Source organism: Nerophis lumbriciformis, linkage group LG12, assembly GCF_033978685.3.
Source record: "Nerophis lumbriciformis linkage group LG12, RoL_Nlum_v2.1, whole genome shotgun sequence".
In the NCBI taxonomy this organism is placed as follows: Eukaryota; Metazoa; Chordata; class Actinopteri; order Syngnathiformes; family Syngnathidae; genus Nerophis; species Nerophis lumbriciformis.
Genome location: NC_084559.2, coordinates 34,945,143 through 34,963,669, shown reverse-complemented (window position 1 = coordinate 34,963,669; position 18,527 = coordinate 34,945,143). Strand labels below are relative to the sequence as shown.

The window sequence follows — 18,527 nt, the reverse complement described above, 5'->3', positions numbered from 1 at the left end:
TAAGCTGTTTGACTTCCTTTGTTTGGTAAAAATAAAACACTTGCACACATTTTTTTTTTTTTTTTTTAAATCTTTTCCTCCACATTTTAAGTGCCTTGAATAACACACTGACAACATAACACCACTGGGTGGCAGTACAATCACAACTCACAACTTTTTAAATAATTATTCATACAGCAAGAGTATGGAGCTTCTATACAGGAATCTACAGTTCATAAATAAGTTAGGTATGTCATCAATGACCACACACAAAAACATTCCCACGTGTTATAAGCAATCACATGACCAAAATTTGGATAAAGCTTATGGCTAACCAAACTAGAATCGTACATGACATAATGGCTCATTGTCCAAGCTGACACATTTTGATCAGGTATGAAAAAAAGTGAAATGTTTTCAGTGATTTGCACTGAATGCTCCCAGGAAGGTGGAGCTTTGCGAATTTACAGTAGCACATTTAAAAAACAGAGAACGGGGGAAGGTGCTGGTTTGATGAGAGTCTGGTCTTCCCCCCACATAAAATGACCCTCTTGAGAAGCTCCCGTCATGTCTTTGGCTCAAAAATAACCTAGACTACAACAAATATGAGCCCGTATACGTGCAGCCTGCTCGCAAAGAGGTGGCAAAACGTCTCCCAGAAATCCAGACTGAAGAAGAAAACGTGTCCGCACAAATGTCATTAATGTACATTCAAGGAGAACAACTCACGTTAACTGCCTTAGAAGGAGAAGTACCATCAGTTGGTGCATTTTAACAACAAGCAAAAACACAATATAAGTCGCTAAAAAGTTTGAAAAAACACTGATGTGGATTAAAATGAGACAAGAAAAATCAAAATAAAGTGCTTCTATGAATACAAACATCCTCTGTCTGAGGTACTAATGAAAATCACATCGAATGAGAAAATAACACAAATGTTATTATTACACTGTGCTAGGAAGACACTAAAGCAGGGATATTCAACTGGATTTTTGCGGGGCCACACGTCCAGAAAGCTATAGACCGGGGTGCCAGACTTCTCCCTTCACTAGTAATGAAGTATTAGTTTGTATTTTCTGGAGAACCACTGTCCTCTAGAAAATACATTGTTTTTAGGTCTGTTTATTTTGTCAGTTACAGGAGTTTTAAGGACCTTCTGCTAGTCAAAGATCATCTCTCTTTTACACAGCACTGTAAGTCTCTGAACCAAATTCCATTGACCACCATAGACAAGCCCAAATGATAAAAAAAAGAGGGGACCTAAAATTGAACCTTGAGGAACACCACTAATCTATCTAAAGAAGTTGAACACTTGACTACTGACTGCATCTGAAGTAAAAAAAAGCTACAGCAACACTTTAGTCACGAAAAACCAAAACCAAGGGTGCCTTGAGGGATGCCTCAGTTATGTAAATCACAAGTTTGGAACCCAGTGTTCGATGTTTGCCACGCAAGGTTAAAACGTCAATGCATGGATCTGCCCCCAAGTTCCTCTACACAACAGCAGCACTCTAGTGTTTTTAGGAATTTGCTGCAAAAATGTTTGTCTCCCAAGCCTTAAACTGAACTCGCAGGCAGCCAGTTGAATAGCCCAAATGATAAAAAAAAAAAAGAGGGGACCTAAAATGGAACCTTGAGGAACGCCACTAATCTAACTAAAGAAGTTGAACAATTGACTACTGACTGCATCTGAAGTGAACAAGCTACAGTATCAACTCACTTACATAAATCACGTCACGAAAAACCAAATCGCCAAAAAGTAGAGGCCCTAAAGGGATGCCTTGAGGAACGCCTCAGGTATGTAAATCACAAGTTTGGACCCCAGTGTTCTATGTTTGTTAGCAAAAAATGTCGATGCAAGGATCTGCCAGTGTGTTTACAGTTGGGCCAAGTTCCTCTATACAACAGGAGCACTCTAGTGTTTTTAGGAATTTGCTGCAAAAATGTTTGTCTCCCAAGTCTTGAACTGAACTTGCAGGCAGCCAGTTGAATAGCCCAAATGATAAAAAAAAAAAGAGGGGACCTAAAATGGAACCTTGAGGAACGCCACTAATCTAACTAAAGAAGTTGAACAATTGACTACTGACTGCATCTGAAGTGAACAAGCTACAGTATCAACTCACTTACATAAATCACGTCACGAAAAACCAAATCGGCAAAAAGTAGAGGCCCTAAAGGGGTGCCTTGAGGAACGCCTCAGGTATGTAAATCACAAATTTGGACCCCAGTGTTCTATGTTTGCTATCAAAAAATGTCAATGCAAGGATCTGCCAATGTGTTTACAGTTGGGCCAAGTTCCTCTACACAACAGGAGCACTCTAGTGCATTTAGGAATTTGCTGCAAAAATGTTTGTCTCCCAAGCCTTGAACTGAACTCGCAGGCAGCCAGTTCAATAGCCCAAATGATAAAAAAAAAGAGGGGACCTAAAATTGAACCTTGAGGAACGCCATTAATCTAACTAAAGAAGTTGAACAATTGACTACTGACTGCATCCGAAGTGAACAAGCTACAGTATCAACTCAGTTACATAAATCACGTCACGAAAAACCAAATCGGCAAAAAGTAGAAGCCCTAAAGGGGTGCCTTGAGGAACGCCTCAGGTATGTAACTCACAAATTTGGACCCCAGTGTTCTATGTTTGCAAGCAAGGTTAAAAGATCAATGCATGGATCTGCCAATGTGTTCCCAGCGGTCCAAGTTCCTCTATACAACAGGAGCACTAGTGTTTTTAGGAATTTGCTGCAAACATGTTTGTCTCCCAGGTTTTGAACTAATCTCGTAGGCAGTCAGCCAGTTGAATAGCCCAAATGATGAAAAAGATAGGACTTAAAATGGAACCTTGAGGAACACCACTAGAATAGGCAAAGGAGTTCCAACAAATGACTCCTGACGGCATCTGAAGTAAACAAGTTACAGCAACACCCGAGTTACATAAATCACATTATGAAAATAATTGTACCTGCCAAAAAGGAGAGGACTTAAAGAGGGGCCTTGAGGAACGCCTCAGTTCTGTATTTCATAAGTTTGGACCCGAGTGCTCCATGTTTCCTAGCAAGGTTAAAACATTTCAATGCGAGGATCTGCCAATGTGTTTACGGTGATCCAAGTTCCTCGATTCTTGTGTTTTTAGGAATTTGTCTCCCGCGGTTTGAACTGAACTCGTGGGCCGGTATGGTGTCATTCCGGGGGCCGCCAGTATTAAAGTATTTACATACCTACACAGCAACATTTAAGTCACTGGCATCTGATCTAAAGATAAAGAAAGTGTTACCAGTACAAAATAGTCCCAGTAACCGTCTGACTTCCTGTTGAGAGAGGAAGCAGTCGTCAACATCAGCGCTCAGTCCAAAAATTGTCTCTAGTGCACATTCTGTACAGGCGGGCAAAAGGACTCCTACAGAGCGCTGAGAGCACACAGCAGGAGCAAAGTGAAGAGTCGCAAAGGTCGACCATGAGGATGCAAGGTGGAGGTGGAGGAACCTCTGGGGTAGATCCTCCACCTGTCCCTGTGCGGGTGAAGACTCTCCATGTCCTTCTGGGCGCTGTACGCCGCCACTGTGAAGTTAGCGTCCCCCGTGGTGAGGAGATCGAACACGCAGGAGTGGAAGTAAATGTCCTGCACCTCCAGCTGCTCCCGACAGCGATCCTTAGCGGCGTCCGTGGTGAAGATTTGCCTGCCGCCGTGGGAGGATAACTGGATCTGGGTGGAGTATCTCGGCCCGTGCGGGCGCTGGAGCTGCAGGCCGACCGAGGGCGGGGACAGGGGCAAGTGGCCGCCCTGGTCGATGCGCTCCCCGCTGGGGCAGCCGTTCAGACACAGCTGCAGGTCCTGCGTGTCGTCGTAGGCGTGAGCCATCTCCTCCGGGATCCGCACCGCCAGGGTCAGATAGCGGCCCAGCTGTCGGACGATCACCGTGACGCCGATGTAGCCGGCGTGCAGCTCCACGTGGTGGCCCGGGCTGCGCTCCGAGATCCACAGGGCCCTCACTTTCCCGCTGGCGCCGTCGGCCCCCGCGGACACGTGGATGGGGTCGCCGCTGCTCACTGTGCCGTCGTCGAAGGCGGCGGGAATGTTGTCTGTCACGGCCTGGTAGACCCTCTGCTCTGTGCAGCCCTCATACGGCTTGAAGATAACGGTGATCTATAGGTAAGGAAGAGACCATGTCAAAATATGGCTGATTAAGAAATCATATTTTATGATGAGACCCTGAACTAACCATACGAACCAAACACACCTTTTATTCTATCATTGAAGGTTTGATCCCTCGGTTCACCTTCAATCTTAATCATTTATCTCAACAAGACGTTTTGGATACTTCTGTACTTCCAACGAATCTTTTCTTTTTTATTATTTTTTAAATTAATTTTTTCTATATTTTATTTTGTATTTTTTTTATAAGTCCTTTTCTGAGATCCAGTGCACATATGCTTGGAAGGGTTTAGAGCGGAAAATATATATATTTTTTTATTTCTCCTTTTTTTAATATGTCCTGCGTGCTTTCTATAATGTGCTCCAAAACAAACCTTCAACCTGTCATTGGAATGCTACGGAGGCCCTGAAGGGACATTTTTTTTAGAGAAACACATTTTTTAGATATGTTTCTTGTGGTCACGGGAAAACATCTCACGCGCACGAGAAACTATCTGGAGCGCAGGAGAAACTTTTATTCTAGTTTCCTCAAAATAGCCACCCTTTCCTCCGATTACTGTTTTGCACACTCTTGACATTCTCTCGATGAGCTTCAAGCATAAACATTACCGGCCAAAAGTTTGGACACACCTTCTCATTTCAATGCGTTTTCTTTAATTTCATGACTATATTGTAGATTGTCACTGAAAGCATCAAAACTATGACACCTGTGAAGTGAAAACCATTTCAGGTGACTTCTTCTTGAACCTCATCAAGAGAATGCCAAGAGTGTGCAAAGCAGTAATCAGAGCAAAGGGTGGCTATTTTGAAGAAACTAGAATATAAAACATGTTTTCAGTTATTTCCATACTTGCCAACCTTGAGACCTCCGAATTCGGGAGATGGGGGGGTGGGGGGGGGGGGGTTGATTTGGTGGTAGCGCGGGTGTATATTGCAGCGTCCCGAAAGAGTTAGTGTTGCAAGGGGTTCTGGGTATTTGTTCTGTTGTGTTTATGTTGTGTTACGATGCGGATGTTCTCCCGAAATGTGTTTGTCATTCTTGTTTGGTGTGGGTTAACAGTGTGGCGCATATATGTAACAGTGTTAAAGCTGTTTATACGGCCACCCTCAGTGTGACCCGTATGGCTATTGATCAAGTATGCGTTGCATTCACTTGTGTGTGTGCAAAAGCCGCTGTTTGTATGGAGTAAAAGCGGACGTGACGACAGGGCGCAGAGGACACTAAAGGCATTGCCTTTAAGGCACGCCCCCAATATTGTTGTCCGGGTGCAAATCGGGAGAAATTCGGGAGAATGGTTGCCCCTGGAGATTTTCGGGAGGGGCACTGAAATTCGGAAGTCTCCCGGGAAAATCGGGGGGGTTGGCAAGTATGGTTATTTCACCTTTTTTTTGTTAAGTACATAACTCCACATGTGTTCATTCATAGTTTTGATGCCTTCAGTGACAATCTGCAATTTAAATAGTCATGAAAATAAAGAAAACCCATTGAATGAAAAGGTGTGTCCAAACTTTATTCTCTCTCCATCGCCTCCTTACTCACAGCCATTTATGCGTAACTGTGCCAGTTTGCATATACTTTAAAACGTGCGAAATGTGGATGCAAAAACAGGGACCGCCAACAGTTTCAGTCCTGATGAATCACCTTACGAGTGCTAAATGATTATATGTGCATCTCCTCCTCCCAGTGTTGTGGGCGATCTGGTAATCATCATATATTCTGCATATACATTAAGACAGATTTGCTCAACGGGTTGCGCTCGCACACACAAACCTGTGACAAATGTGCTCACGTCAATGAATAGGCATTGTGCCATTTTGAATAAATACAATAATAAATTACTTCAACATCACATAGAAAGCTATTAAAGCTGCAAAGAGGAGACCGACTCTCTCTTTTCTTTACCTTTTAGCTGTGTTAGTATTATTAACTTACAATAGTAAGTTATAGCCTGGTTTCACAAAACGTTCAGTTGCATATATTATATCGACATGATTCAGTTATAGAAGAAATGTATCATTAATGATGCATGATTGCATTGCTCTGGAGTTAATGAAAAGTAGAAATAGAGCTATATCCTGTTTGGTGCGGTCCAAAATGCATTTTAGGGTCCATTTAATGTTTAACAGGCTTGTTATTTGAAAGAAAATGAGCATTAAAACTAGAGCTGTCAAAAATAATAAGATAACTCCTGTGATTAATCACAAAAAATGATCGCATTAATCATGTATCTATGCAGGTTAATAACACCGTTTATTTTGACTGTATGTTCCTTTACCTTAACATTGGATGGACTTTAGATACAACTGTTGCCAAGTTCTGAGCAAATAAAATACATGCATTCAAGTAAAACATTTAAAAAAATGATCTGACAATAAAACTTTTGTTTGAAAATATTGTGGTCTTCTTTAAATTAATGTAATTTAGGCAAGCAAGTAATAACCTGTGATTATTAATCATTAATCCATATACAATAGTGGGATTAATATACCGTATGTTCCCAGGCTGTGGAGCGCACCCGAATTTAAGCTGCAGCCACCAAATTTTAGAAGAAAAAAATATGTTTACCAATATTAACCACAGATCTATACAATGTGAAATTAGGTATTTGCAAATGTTATTTTACATACTTTAATTGTTTCCAATTGGTGCCTGTAACACGGCAGTAAAACGGCTGATCAAACAAAACAGAAGTCATCATCATGGACCCACTAGCTGTGGAAGCTAGCTCCCCAATCAGCTAAAAACAGTTTTTTTCCCCTTGGCCTCAGTGTGGACCCCCTCTCCAGTGGCCCAGGCTTAGACTGATTTTTTTTTTCTCACCCCCCAACCACACTAACTAGAGATGTTTGATAATATCGGACTGCCGATAATATCGGCCGATAAATGCTTTAAAATGTAATATCGGAAATTATCGGTATCGGTTTCAAAAAGTAAAATGTATGACTTTTTAAAACGCAGCTGTGTACATGGACGTAGGGAGAAGTACAGAGCGCCAATAAACCTTAAAGGCACTGCCTTTGCGTACCGGCCCAATCACATACAGGTAAAAGCCAGTAAATTAGAATATTTTGAACATGAGGAGGTTGAGGTGGGGGGGTAGGGGGTAGCGGGGGGTGTATATTGTAGCGTCCTGGAAGAGTTAGTGCTGCAAGGGTTCTGGGTATTTATCTGTTGTGTTTGTGTTGTGTTACAATGCGGATGTTCTCCCGAAATGTGTTTGTCATTCTTGTTTGGTGTGGGTTCACAGTGTGGCGCATATTTGTAACAGTGTTAAAGTTGTTTATATCACCACCCTCAGTGTAACCTGTATGGCTATTGACCAAGTATGACTTGCATTCACTTGTGTGTGTGTGAAAAGCCGTAGATATTACAGGTAAAAGCCAGTAAATTTTAATATTTTGAAAAACTTGATTTATTTCAGTAATTGCATTCAAAAGGTGTAACTTGTACATTATATTTATTCATTGCACACAGACTGATGCATTCAAATGTTTATTTCATTTAATTTTGATGATTTGAATTGGCAACAAATGAAAATCCAAAATTCCGTGTGTCACAAAATTAGAATATTGTGTAAGGCTAATACAAAAAAGGGATTTTTAGAAATGTTGGCCAACTGAAAAGTATGAAAATGAAAAATATGAGCATGTACAATACTCAATACTTGGTTGGAGCTCCTTTTGCCTCAATTACTGCGTTAATGCGGCGTGGCATGGAGTCGATGAGTTTCTGGCACTGCTCAGGTGTTATGAGAGCCCAGGTTGCTCTGATAGTGGCCTTCAACTCTTCTGCGTTTTTGGGTCTGGCATTCTGCATCTTCCTTTTCACAATACCCCACAGATGTTCTATGGGGCTAAGGTCAGGGGAGTTGGCGGGCCAATTTAGAACAGAAATACCATGGTCCGTAAACCAGGCACGGGTAGATTTTGCGCTGTGTGCAGGCGCCAAGTCCTGTTGGAACTTGAAATCTCCATCTCCATAGAGCAGGTCAGCAGCAGGAAGCATGAAGTGCTCTAAAACTTGCTGGTAGACGGCTGCGTTGACCCTGGATCTCAGGAAACAGAGTGGACCGACACCAGCAGATGACATGGCACCCCAAACCATCACCCAACCATGCAAATTTTGCATTTCCTTTGGAAATCGAGGTCCCAGAGTCTGGAGGAAGACAGGAGAGGCACAGGATCCACGTTGCCTGAAGTCTAGTGTAAAGTTTCCACCATCAGTGATGGTTTGGGGTGCCATGTCATCTGCTGGTGTCGGTCCACTCTGTTTCCTGAGATCCAGGGTCAACAGGACTTGGCGCCTGCACACAGCGCAAAATCTACCCGTGCCTGGTTTACGGACCATGGTATTTCTGTTCTAAATTGGCCCGCCATCTCCCCTGACCTTAGCCCCATAGAAATTCTGTGGGGTATTGTGAAAAGGAAGATGCAGAATGCCAGACCCAAAAATGCAGAAGAGTTGAAGGCCACTATCAGAGCAACCTGTGCTCTCATAACACCTGAGCAGTGCCAGAAACTCATCGACTCCATGCCACGCCGCATTAACGCAGTAATTGAGGCAAAAGGAGCTCCAACCAAGTATTGAGTATTGTACATGCTCATATTTTTCATTTTCATACTTTTCAGTTGGCCAACATTTCTAAAAATCCCTTTTTTGTATTAGCCTTAAGTAATATTCTAATTTTGTGACACACGGAATTTTGGATTTTCATTTGTTGCCACCTCAAATCATCAAAATTAAATGAAATAAACATTTGAATGCATCAGTCTGTGTGCAATGAATAAATATAATGTACAAGCTACACCTTTTGAATGCAATTACTGAAATAAATCAAGTTTTTCAAAATATTCAAATTTACTGGCTTTTACCTGTAATATCTACGGCTTTTCACACACACACAAGTGAATGCAAGTCATACTTGGTCAATAGCCATACAGGTTACACTGAGGGTGGTGATATAAACAACTTTAACACTGTTACAAATATGCGCCACACTGTGAACCCACACCAAACAAGAATGACAAAAACATTTCGGGAGAACATCCGCATTGTAACACAACACAAACACAACAGATAAATACCCAGAACCCTTGCAGCACTAACTCTTCCAGGACGCTACAATATACACCCCCCGCTACCCCCTACCCCCCCACCTCAACCTCCTCATGCTCTCTCAGGGAGAGCATGTCCCAAATTCCAAGCTGCTGTTTTAAGGCATGTTAAAAAAAATAATGCACTTTGTGACTTCAATTATAAATATGGTAGTGCCATGTTAGCATGTTTTTTCCATAACTTGAGTTGATTTAATTTGGAAAACCTTGTTACATTGTTTAATGCATCCAGCGGGGCATCACAACAAAATTAGGCATAATAATGTGTTAATTCCATGACTGTATATATCGGTATCGGTTGATATCGGAATCGGTAATTAAGAGTTGGACAATATCGGAATATCGGATATCGGCAAAAAAGCCATTATCGGACATCTCTAATACTAACACACACACGAAAACACTTCAACAGACATCACACATGGGACGGTTTAGTAGGTATAATTTGCTTTAGTTTTATTGTAAAACTTGTGATGAATGAAGAATGCTTTCTAAAAAAAAAAAAAAACACTATGGACGGTTACACTTCCAGTTCAAGGCAGGAAACAGGACGTACATTTTCAACCCGCAGCACCTGCAGTGAGCGAACTTGTCCAAAAGACAGCGCCATAGCACAAACACTAACACACCTTTTCAGTGTCTCTGTCGGTGTTGAAAACTTCCGTATTTTCCGGACCATAGGGTGCACCGGATTATGCCGATGAAAACACTTCCTTGTGGTCGACATCAGTGATTTTCAACCTTTTTTGAGCCAAGGCACATTTTTTGTGTTGACAAAATCCGGAGGCACACCACCAGCAGAAATCATTAAACAACGAAACTCTGTTGACAGAAAAAAGTCGTTGTCGCAATTGTTGGATATGACTTTAAACCATAACCAAGCATGCATCACTATAGCTCTTGTCTCAAAGTAGGTGTACTGTCACCACCTGTCACATCACCCCCTGACTTATTTGGAGTTTTTTGCTGTTTTCCTGTGTGTAGTGTTTTAGTTCTTGTCTTGCGCTCCAATTTTGGGGGCTTTTTCTCTTTTTTTGGTATTTTCCTGTAGCAGTTTCATGTCTTCCTTTGAGCAATATTTCCCGCATCTACTTTGTTTTAGCAATCAAGGATATTTCAGTTGTTTTTATCCTTCTTTGCGGGGACATTGTTGATTGTCATGTCATGTTCGGATGTACATTGTGGACGCCGTCTTTGCTCCACAGTAAGTCTTTGCTGTCGTCCAGCATTCTGTTTTTGTCTACTTTGTAGCCAGTTCAGTTTTAGTCTCGTTCTGCATAGCCTTCCCTAAGCTTCAATGCCCTTTTTAGGGGCATTCACCTTTTGTTTATTTTTGGTTTAAGCATTAGCAACCTTTTTACCTGCACATTGCCTCCCGCTGTTTTCGACATCTAAAAAGCAATTAGCTACCTGCTGCCACCCACTGATATGAAAGAGTATTACAGGGTTACTCTGCCAAGCTCTAGACAGCACCGACACTCAACAACAACACATCATTTGCAGACTATAATTACTGGTTTGCAAAAAATATTTTTTTACCCCAAATAGGTGACATTAGATAATCTCCCACGGCACACCAGACTGTATCTCACGGCACACTAGTGTGCCGCGGCACAGTGGTTGAAAAACATTGCCGTAGTAAATAAGCTTCTTATTTTTCTCTATCTTCTTGTTATAGGACATTCATCCTCCACTGTTGCCATTTCTGATATAAAGTAGTGTAAAGTTCTTACTTATATCTGTCAGTAGACTCGCCATGAAAGCGCTAAAACATACCAGTGTAGTGAGTTTACATTACTCACCCAAGGAACATGGACTACAAAGGTGGACGCGCACAATTTTTCAGGATTTATGCAGATCCCAAATACAGATCAGCAGGTACCAGAAGGTAAGAAAAGTTGCTTTTGCATAATATTGCGAAACAAAACGCCAGATAATATGTTTTACCTTATACACACACCATAATAACTCGTATGTTGAAGCACAGTACAATCCATCAAGCGGTGCGGCTTCATAGCTTCCCAAAGTGGAACTAAAACATTTTGATAGATTTTTGAGCGCCGTGTGTAATGTTCTATATTTTCAATGGAACATATCAAATTTTGGTGTGGTTTACTTGAGTCATATTGCAGTCGACACGTATCTCTTATGTGTGACTGCCATCATATTGCATTCTACACATGTCTCTTATGTGCGACTGCCATCTACTGGTCACACTTATCATTTCACCATGTACCAAATAAAATAGCTTCAAGGTCGGTAAGCACAACCAAAATTATTCCGTACATTAGGCGTACCTGGTTATAAGGCGCACCGTCGAATTTAGAGAAAATGAAAGGATTTTAAGTGTGCCTTATAGTCCGAAAAATACGGTATTTGTTGAAAACAAAACATTATGAAAAATCCATAAATTAGCTGCACCGTTTTACAAGCTGTACGGTTGAAAGGGTTAAAAAAAAAAGTAGCGGCTCATAGTCCTTTGACAGCACTAATTTCTTTGACTTTTACTATATTTAATTTTGGAGGTATGCTAAAAAGTCCCCTGCCCCCTTGCTCTCTTGGCCCATATATTAACACTCATCCATTACACACTTGAGAAATGGCTAAATTAGTTTTTAACAAGTTGCAATTTGACACAGCTATGCAAACATGCAGGCACACGTGCACGCACTCACACACACACACACACACACACACACACACACACACACACACACACACACACACACATAAAAAAACCACCACACACACACAAGACTGCAGTTGTGAGAGGAAGTAGCGGCGTGCACAAGGGTGTGGCGTGAGCATTACAGCGAGTGTTAAGCATCATAGTTCCGGTGAATGGCGGCTTTGTTCACATGACAGCAGTGAGGCATGAGCCCTGTCAGGCCATTAAGCTCGGAGGGCCTGTCAGTGTGTGTGTGTGTGTGTGTGTGTGTGTGTGTGTGTGTGTGTGTGTGTGTGTGTGTGTGTGTGTGTGTGTGTGAGCGCTCGTACTAATTGTGACTAATAACTTGCCCCACCTCTGGTACAAGGTCAGACGTCCACCGTGCAGCAACTATACTATTTGCTTTTGTGTGTTGTGTCTGTGTGTGTGTATACATATGTGTGTGTGTGTGTGTGTGTGTGTGTGTATATGTCTGACTCACTAATGCAGTGTTTTTCAACCTTTTTTGAGGCAAGGCACATTTTTTTCATTAAAAAAAAATCCAGAGGCACACCACCAGCAGAAACTGTTAAAAAATGAAACTCCACCAGGTCGTCGTGCCTTATTTTGAGTTTGTTGGTGTTTTCCTGTGTGTAGTGCTTCAGTTCTTGTCTTGGGCTGTTATTTTGGTGGCCCTTCCTGTTTTGTTGGTGTTTTCCTGTAGCAGTTTCATGTCTTCCTTTGAGCGCTATTCCCAAGCAAGACTATTTAAGTTGTTGCTATCTTCCTTTGTGTGGACATTGTTGATTGTCATGTCATGTACGGATGTACTTTGTGGACGCCGTAAGTTTTTGCTGTCGTCCAGCATTCTGCTTCTGTTAACTTTGTAGCCAGTTCAGTTTTATTTTCGTTTTGCATAGCCATTGCCTTTTCCTTTCCCTTTTGTTTATTTTTGGTTTAAGCATTACATACCTTTTTTTTTACCTGCACACTGCCTCCCGCTGTGGTCTGCATATTGGGATCACAACAAATCATCCTCGTCTCAGCCGACACATTCTGACTTTTACAAAGCAATTAACTACCTGCTGCCACCTACTGACATGGAGTATTACGTGGTTACCCTGCCGAGTTTTACACAGCACATACACTAAGCAACCTTACATTATGTGCAAATTATAATGATTGATTTGCAAAAAAAATGTTTTGGACCAATTACCGTATTTCCTTGAATTGCCGCCGGGGATATAGTATGCGCCTGCCTAGAATTACCGCCGGGTCAAACTCGTTTTTCAAAATAATTAGCGCATGCTTAGCATTACCGCTGGGTCCGAATTATTGCCGGGTCAAACTCGTTTCGCAAAATATTATTTTTATTAGCACATGTCTAGAATTACCGCCGGGTCAAACTCGTTTCGCAAAATAATTAGCATATGCCTAGAATTTCCGCCGGGTCAAACTCGTCACGTCACGAGTGACACTTCACCTGTCATCATTTTTAAAATGGAGGAGGCTGATTTCAATAATCTAAAATCGCATAAAGGGAAGAAGATAAAGAGCTATTCAGTAGGATTTAAGGTCCAAGCTATTGAATATGCTAAAAAGAACAGTAAGCAGCTATGTTTTATTAATATAACGTAGCTGCGTGTGTCAAATATGAGTCATTAAATGACTCCCGCCTCCTGGTGGTAGAGGGCGCTAGTGATCCTTCTTGCGACTACTCGGTTGCAGAAGAAGTGACAACAAGCAGCAACAGCTAGCAGCGATCGTTTATTTTTTCCTCTCGCTTGCACTTTTAACATGGAGGATTACATATCTAAAATAAAACAGTTTTCTAAACTGGACTTTCAATCGAAGCAGGAGGTAATAATTAAAGGAAGATCTCCATCGAGACAGAGAGACTTTTAAAACTGAAGAAAGATAAGGAAGACTTCTATAAACAAGTTATCGATGCTTTTGTTCAGAAGGAGCTGCGCATGGACTTCATTTATAAGTAAAGGTAAGACCATAATAACGTTTTTTTTTTATTAAATGTGCTTTTCATGATGGTATCCTTACATCACACTCAAATTTATAAGCACAGGCCTAAATTTACCGCATGCCTTTGGTAAGCGCCGGAGTGAGAAGAGGTTTTAAAGGCCTACTGAAACCCACTACTACCGACCACGCAGTCTGATAGTTTATATATCAATGATGAAATCGTAACATTGCAACACATGCCAATATGGCCGGGTTAGCTTACTAAAGTGCAATTTTAAATTTTGTGCGAAATATCCTGCTGAAAACGTCTCGGTATGATGACGCCGGCACATGACGTCACGGATTGTAGAGGACATTTTGGGACAGCATGGTGGCCAGCTATTAAGTCGTCTGTTTTCATCGCAAAATTCCTCAGTATTCTGGACATCTGTGTTGGTGAATCTTTTGCAATTTGTTCAATGAACAATGGAGACAGCAAAGAAGAAAGCTGTAGGTGGGAAGCGGTGTATATTGCGGGCGGCTGCAGCAACACAAACACAGCCGGTGTTTCATTGTTTACATTCCCGGAAGATGACAGTCAAGCTTTACCATTGGCCTGTGGAGAACTGGGACAACAGAGACTCTTACCAGGAGGACTTTGAGTTGGATGCGCAGACGCGGTACCGTGAGTACGCATGCAGCTGCGGCTTCCAAACATTTGATCGCTTGCCCGTACGTGCGTGCCGCTATGTGCATGTCACGTACGTAACATTGGGGACTTTGGAGAAATATATGTGCTGTATGAACTTTGGGGAGGTGAACGGTACTTTGGGCTGTGGGATTGAGTGTGTTGTGCAGGTGTTTGAGTTGTATTGGCTGGTTATATGGACGGGAGGGGGGAGGTGTTTGTTATGCGGGATTAATTTGTGGCATATTAAATATAAGCCTGATTGTGTTGTGGCTAATAGAGTATATATATGTCTTGTGTTTATTTACTGTTTTAGTCATTCCCAGCTGAATATCAGGTCCCACCCGCCTCTCACAGCATCTTCCCTATCTGAATCGCTCCCACTGCCCTCTAGTCCTTCATCACTTTCCTCATCCATGAATCTTTCATCCTCGCTCAAATTAATGGGGAAATCGGTCCGAATCGCTCTCGCTGCTGGTGGCCATGATTGTAAACAATGTGCAGCTGTGAGGTGCTCCACAACCTGTGACGTCACGCTACTCGTCTGCTACTTCCTGTAGAGGCAAGGCTTTTTTATCAGCGACCAGAAGTTGCAAACTTTATCGTCGATGTTCTCTACTAAATCTTTTCAGCAAAAAAATGGCAATATCGCGAAATGATCAAGTATGACACATAGAATGGACCTGCTATCCCCGTTTAAATAAGAAAATCGCATTTCAGTAGGCCTTTAGAATAATTAGCGCATGCTTACATTTACCGCATGCCTTTGGTAAGCACCGGAGTGAGAAGAGGTTTAAAATTAATTACCGCCCCGGCGCTAATTCAAGGAAATACGGTAGGTAAAGTTGCATAATTTCCCACGGCACACCAGACAATATCTCCCGGCACAGTGGTTGAAAAACACTGCACTAAGGATAGTGAATTAACGACAGTCCAGGGACCACCTTATGTTTCTAAAACATCACCTCAGGTTGTTCACAATGTTTGTGCGTTTGTTGTCATACAAGGACAAGCGTCTGCATACGTCGCCGCACACATGCTGAGTGCCAGGCGAGACACACGCACACACAGCGCGGCAAACAGTGGGTCCTTTCACACGCTGGCATTCTACGCTCAGGCTATGTTGATCCATTAACCATGTTAGGGTTTTTTTCAACACTGCCTCAGTCACAAGAGACGGTCACAAGACGGAGATGTTGGCCTCACACCTCTGAGGATGACTGGCGGACACATGAAGACACAGTGACACAAGAACCGCCATCCCTAGCTAGATTGCCCTTCAAATATTGCGATTTCCACAAAAACTCAGATAAAATATGGTCTTATTTAAAACCATACTCGACATATTTTAGCCTAAATTTGGTCTTTTTTTTATACAAAACCCAAAACCAGTGAAGTTGGCACGTTGTGTAAATCGTAAATAAAAACAGAATTCAATGATTTGCAAATCCTTTTCAACCTATATTCAATTGAATAGACTGCAAAGACAAAATTCTTGACGTTCGAACTGGAAAACGTTGTTATTTTTTGCAAATATTAGCTCATTTGGAATTTGATGCCCGCAACATGTCTCAAAAAAGCTGGCACAAGTGGTGAAAAAGACTGAGAAAGTTGAGGAATGCTCGTCAAAAGCTTATGGATGGGGCGAGGGTCACCACTTTGTGAACAAATGCGTGAGCAAAGTGTCCAACAGTTTAAGAACAACATTTCTCAACGAGCTATTGCAAGGAATTTAGGGATTTCACCATCTACGGTCCGTAATATCATCAATATCACTGGCACTCATAGAGGGGTGAAATGAGTGTAAAGGTACCTAAATTCCTTGCAACAGCTTGTTGAGAAAAAAAAATGGAATAGGATTTCACAGTTTTTTACTGAATGGGACACCTAAAATGTACATGAAAATAAAGAAAATGTGATTTCCAATATCAACTATGAACAATAAAACACTGAATATTAACAACATATGAACATCGTAAAGTGTAATAAACACCTACATTATGCTATATTATCACGTAAAAATCTGCTTGCGCATCTGTTTCTGACACGTGCGTTTCGGGCTGGCTCCTCTGTAAACAAACCCCGCCCACTCTGGTTTGTTCCTCGTCTGAGCTGCTGTGACATACATTACCGTAATAACTCGTATAATGTTAAAAAGCGCAGATTTTAACCATTGAAATACTTTCTATAGTTCAAGACTTACGGTCATTTAAAAACAGCACTGCACATCATAATGGCGGCTACAGTTTTGATGTTAAAGGTCTAAAAAAATTATGCAGAACATCTGGCGGGCCGGATGGAAAATCATAACAGGCCGCAGGTCGTATTTTGCCCAAGTCTGATGTATAGTCATTCATGTGGACGCTCTTTCCTCTTGCCGTGAGTTTTGCTGTGTTCCAGCATTCCGTTTTGTTATTTTGCAACCTGTCAGTTTTAGTTTCGTTTTTGTATAGCCTTCCTTATTCTTCGGTGTCCTACGAAACAGTACCCGTCTTTTGCTTGTCATTACATTAAATAGTTATTTACCTGCACCTTGCCTCCTCGGTCTTCTGGGAACACGCCAGTAATCGCCGTCATGCGACCCGAGCGTCACATTTTTATTAGTTACAGTTATTAAACGGTTAATCAAAGCAACAGAAAATAAATTAAAGCTTTGGATTTAACTGTTGCAGTTCTAATGCCAAATGAGTTAAAAACACCACCAAGTGGGCCCAAAATCATCAGTTTTATATGATACAGGGAATGGAAAGGAGATATTGTCTTGCTCCTATAATAAAGCCAGTAACAAAAAAACTAAATACTGTGTAACATTGTTTTGTGTTTGTATATTATCATACTGCACACTAGGGGTGTGGGAAAAAATCGATTTGAATTCGAATCGCGATTCTCACGTTGTGCGATTCAGAATCGATTCTCATTTTTAAAAAAATCGATGTTTTATTTATATATTTTTTATTTTTTTATTTTTTATTTGTTTTAATTAATCAATCCAACAAAACAATACACAGCAATACCATAACAATGCAATCCAATTCCAAAACCAAACCCGACCCAGCAACACTCAGAAATGCAAGAGCAATTGAGAGGAGACACAAACACGACACAGAACAAACCAAAAGTACTGAAACAAAAATTTATATTATCAACAACAGTATCAATATTAGTTACAATTTCAACATAGCAGTGATTAAAAATCCCTCATTGATATTATCATTAGACATTTATAAGAAAAATAAAAAATGAACAATAGTGTCACAGTGGCTTGCACTTGCATCGCATCTCATAAGCTTGACAACACACTGTGTCCAATATTTTCACAAAGATAAAATAAGTCATATTTTTGGTTCATTTAATAGTTAAAACAAATGTACATTATTGCAATCAGTTGATAAAACATTGTCCTTTACAATTATAAAAGCTTTTTACAAAAATCTACGACTCTGCTTGCATGTCAGCAGACTGGGGTAGATCCTGCGGAAATCCTATGTATTGAATGAATAGAGAATCGTTTTGAATCTAGAAAAAAATCGTTTTTGAATCGAGAATCGTGTTGAATTGAAAAAAAAAAAAATCAATTTTGAATCGAATCGTGACCCCAAGAATCGATATTGAATCGAATCGTGGGACACCCAAAGATTCACAGCCCTACTGCACACAGTACAAGGATGTAACCATGTGAAAATTTCATATCACGGTCAATGTCACCAAAATGATCACGGTATTGTTGCAAGCGCTCCAAAAATACTCATACACACTTAAAACCAAGTTTTATTAAAAATAAAATAAAAATACAATAAATAAATAGCCACACAATATGCTTTTGTGGCAGACGAATTTAGTTAAATAGTAAAATTGTTGCGGCTATTTAATAGCCATATTATTTTTATTTGAGTGATGAAATATGTTTATCTTATTTTGTTTTAACTTGAAAACGTTTTGGTCATTTTTCATGATGAAGAAAATGTGTGTTGGGTGCGTCACGTCTGATTTA

At 41.0% G+C, this 18,527-nt stretch overlaps 1 protein-coding gene across 1 annotated transcript in view; it reads right to left on the bottom strand.

The window, feature by feature from the left end:
• The window catches only part of rgmb (repulsive guidance molecule BMP co-receptor b), a 40,225-nt gene continuing 21,698 nt past the window's right edge, over positions 1-18,527 (bottom strand). The window contains exon 3 of the mRNA XM_061986476.1: positions 1-4,121. Within this exon, the coding sequence (XP_061842460.1) occupies positions 3,375-4,121 (747 nt within the window). The 3' untranslated portion in view covers positions 1-3,374. The remainder of the gene's footprint in view (positions 4,122-18,527) is intronic.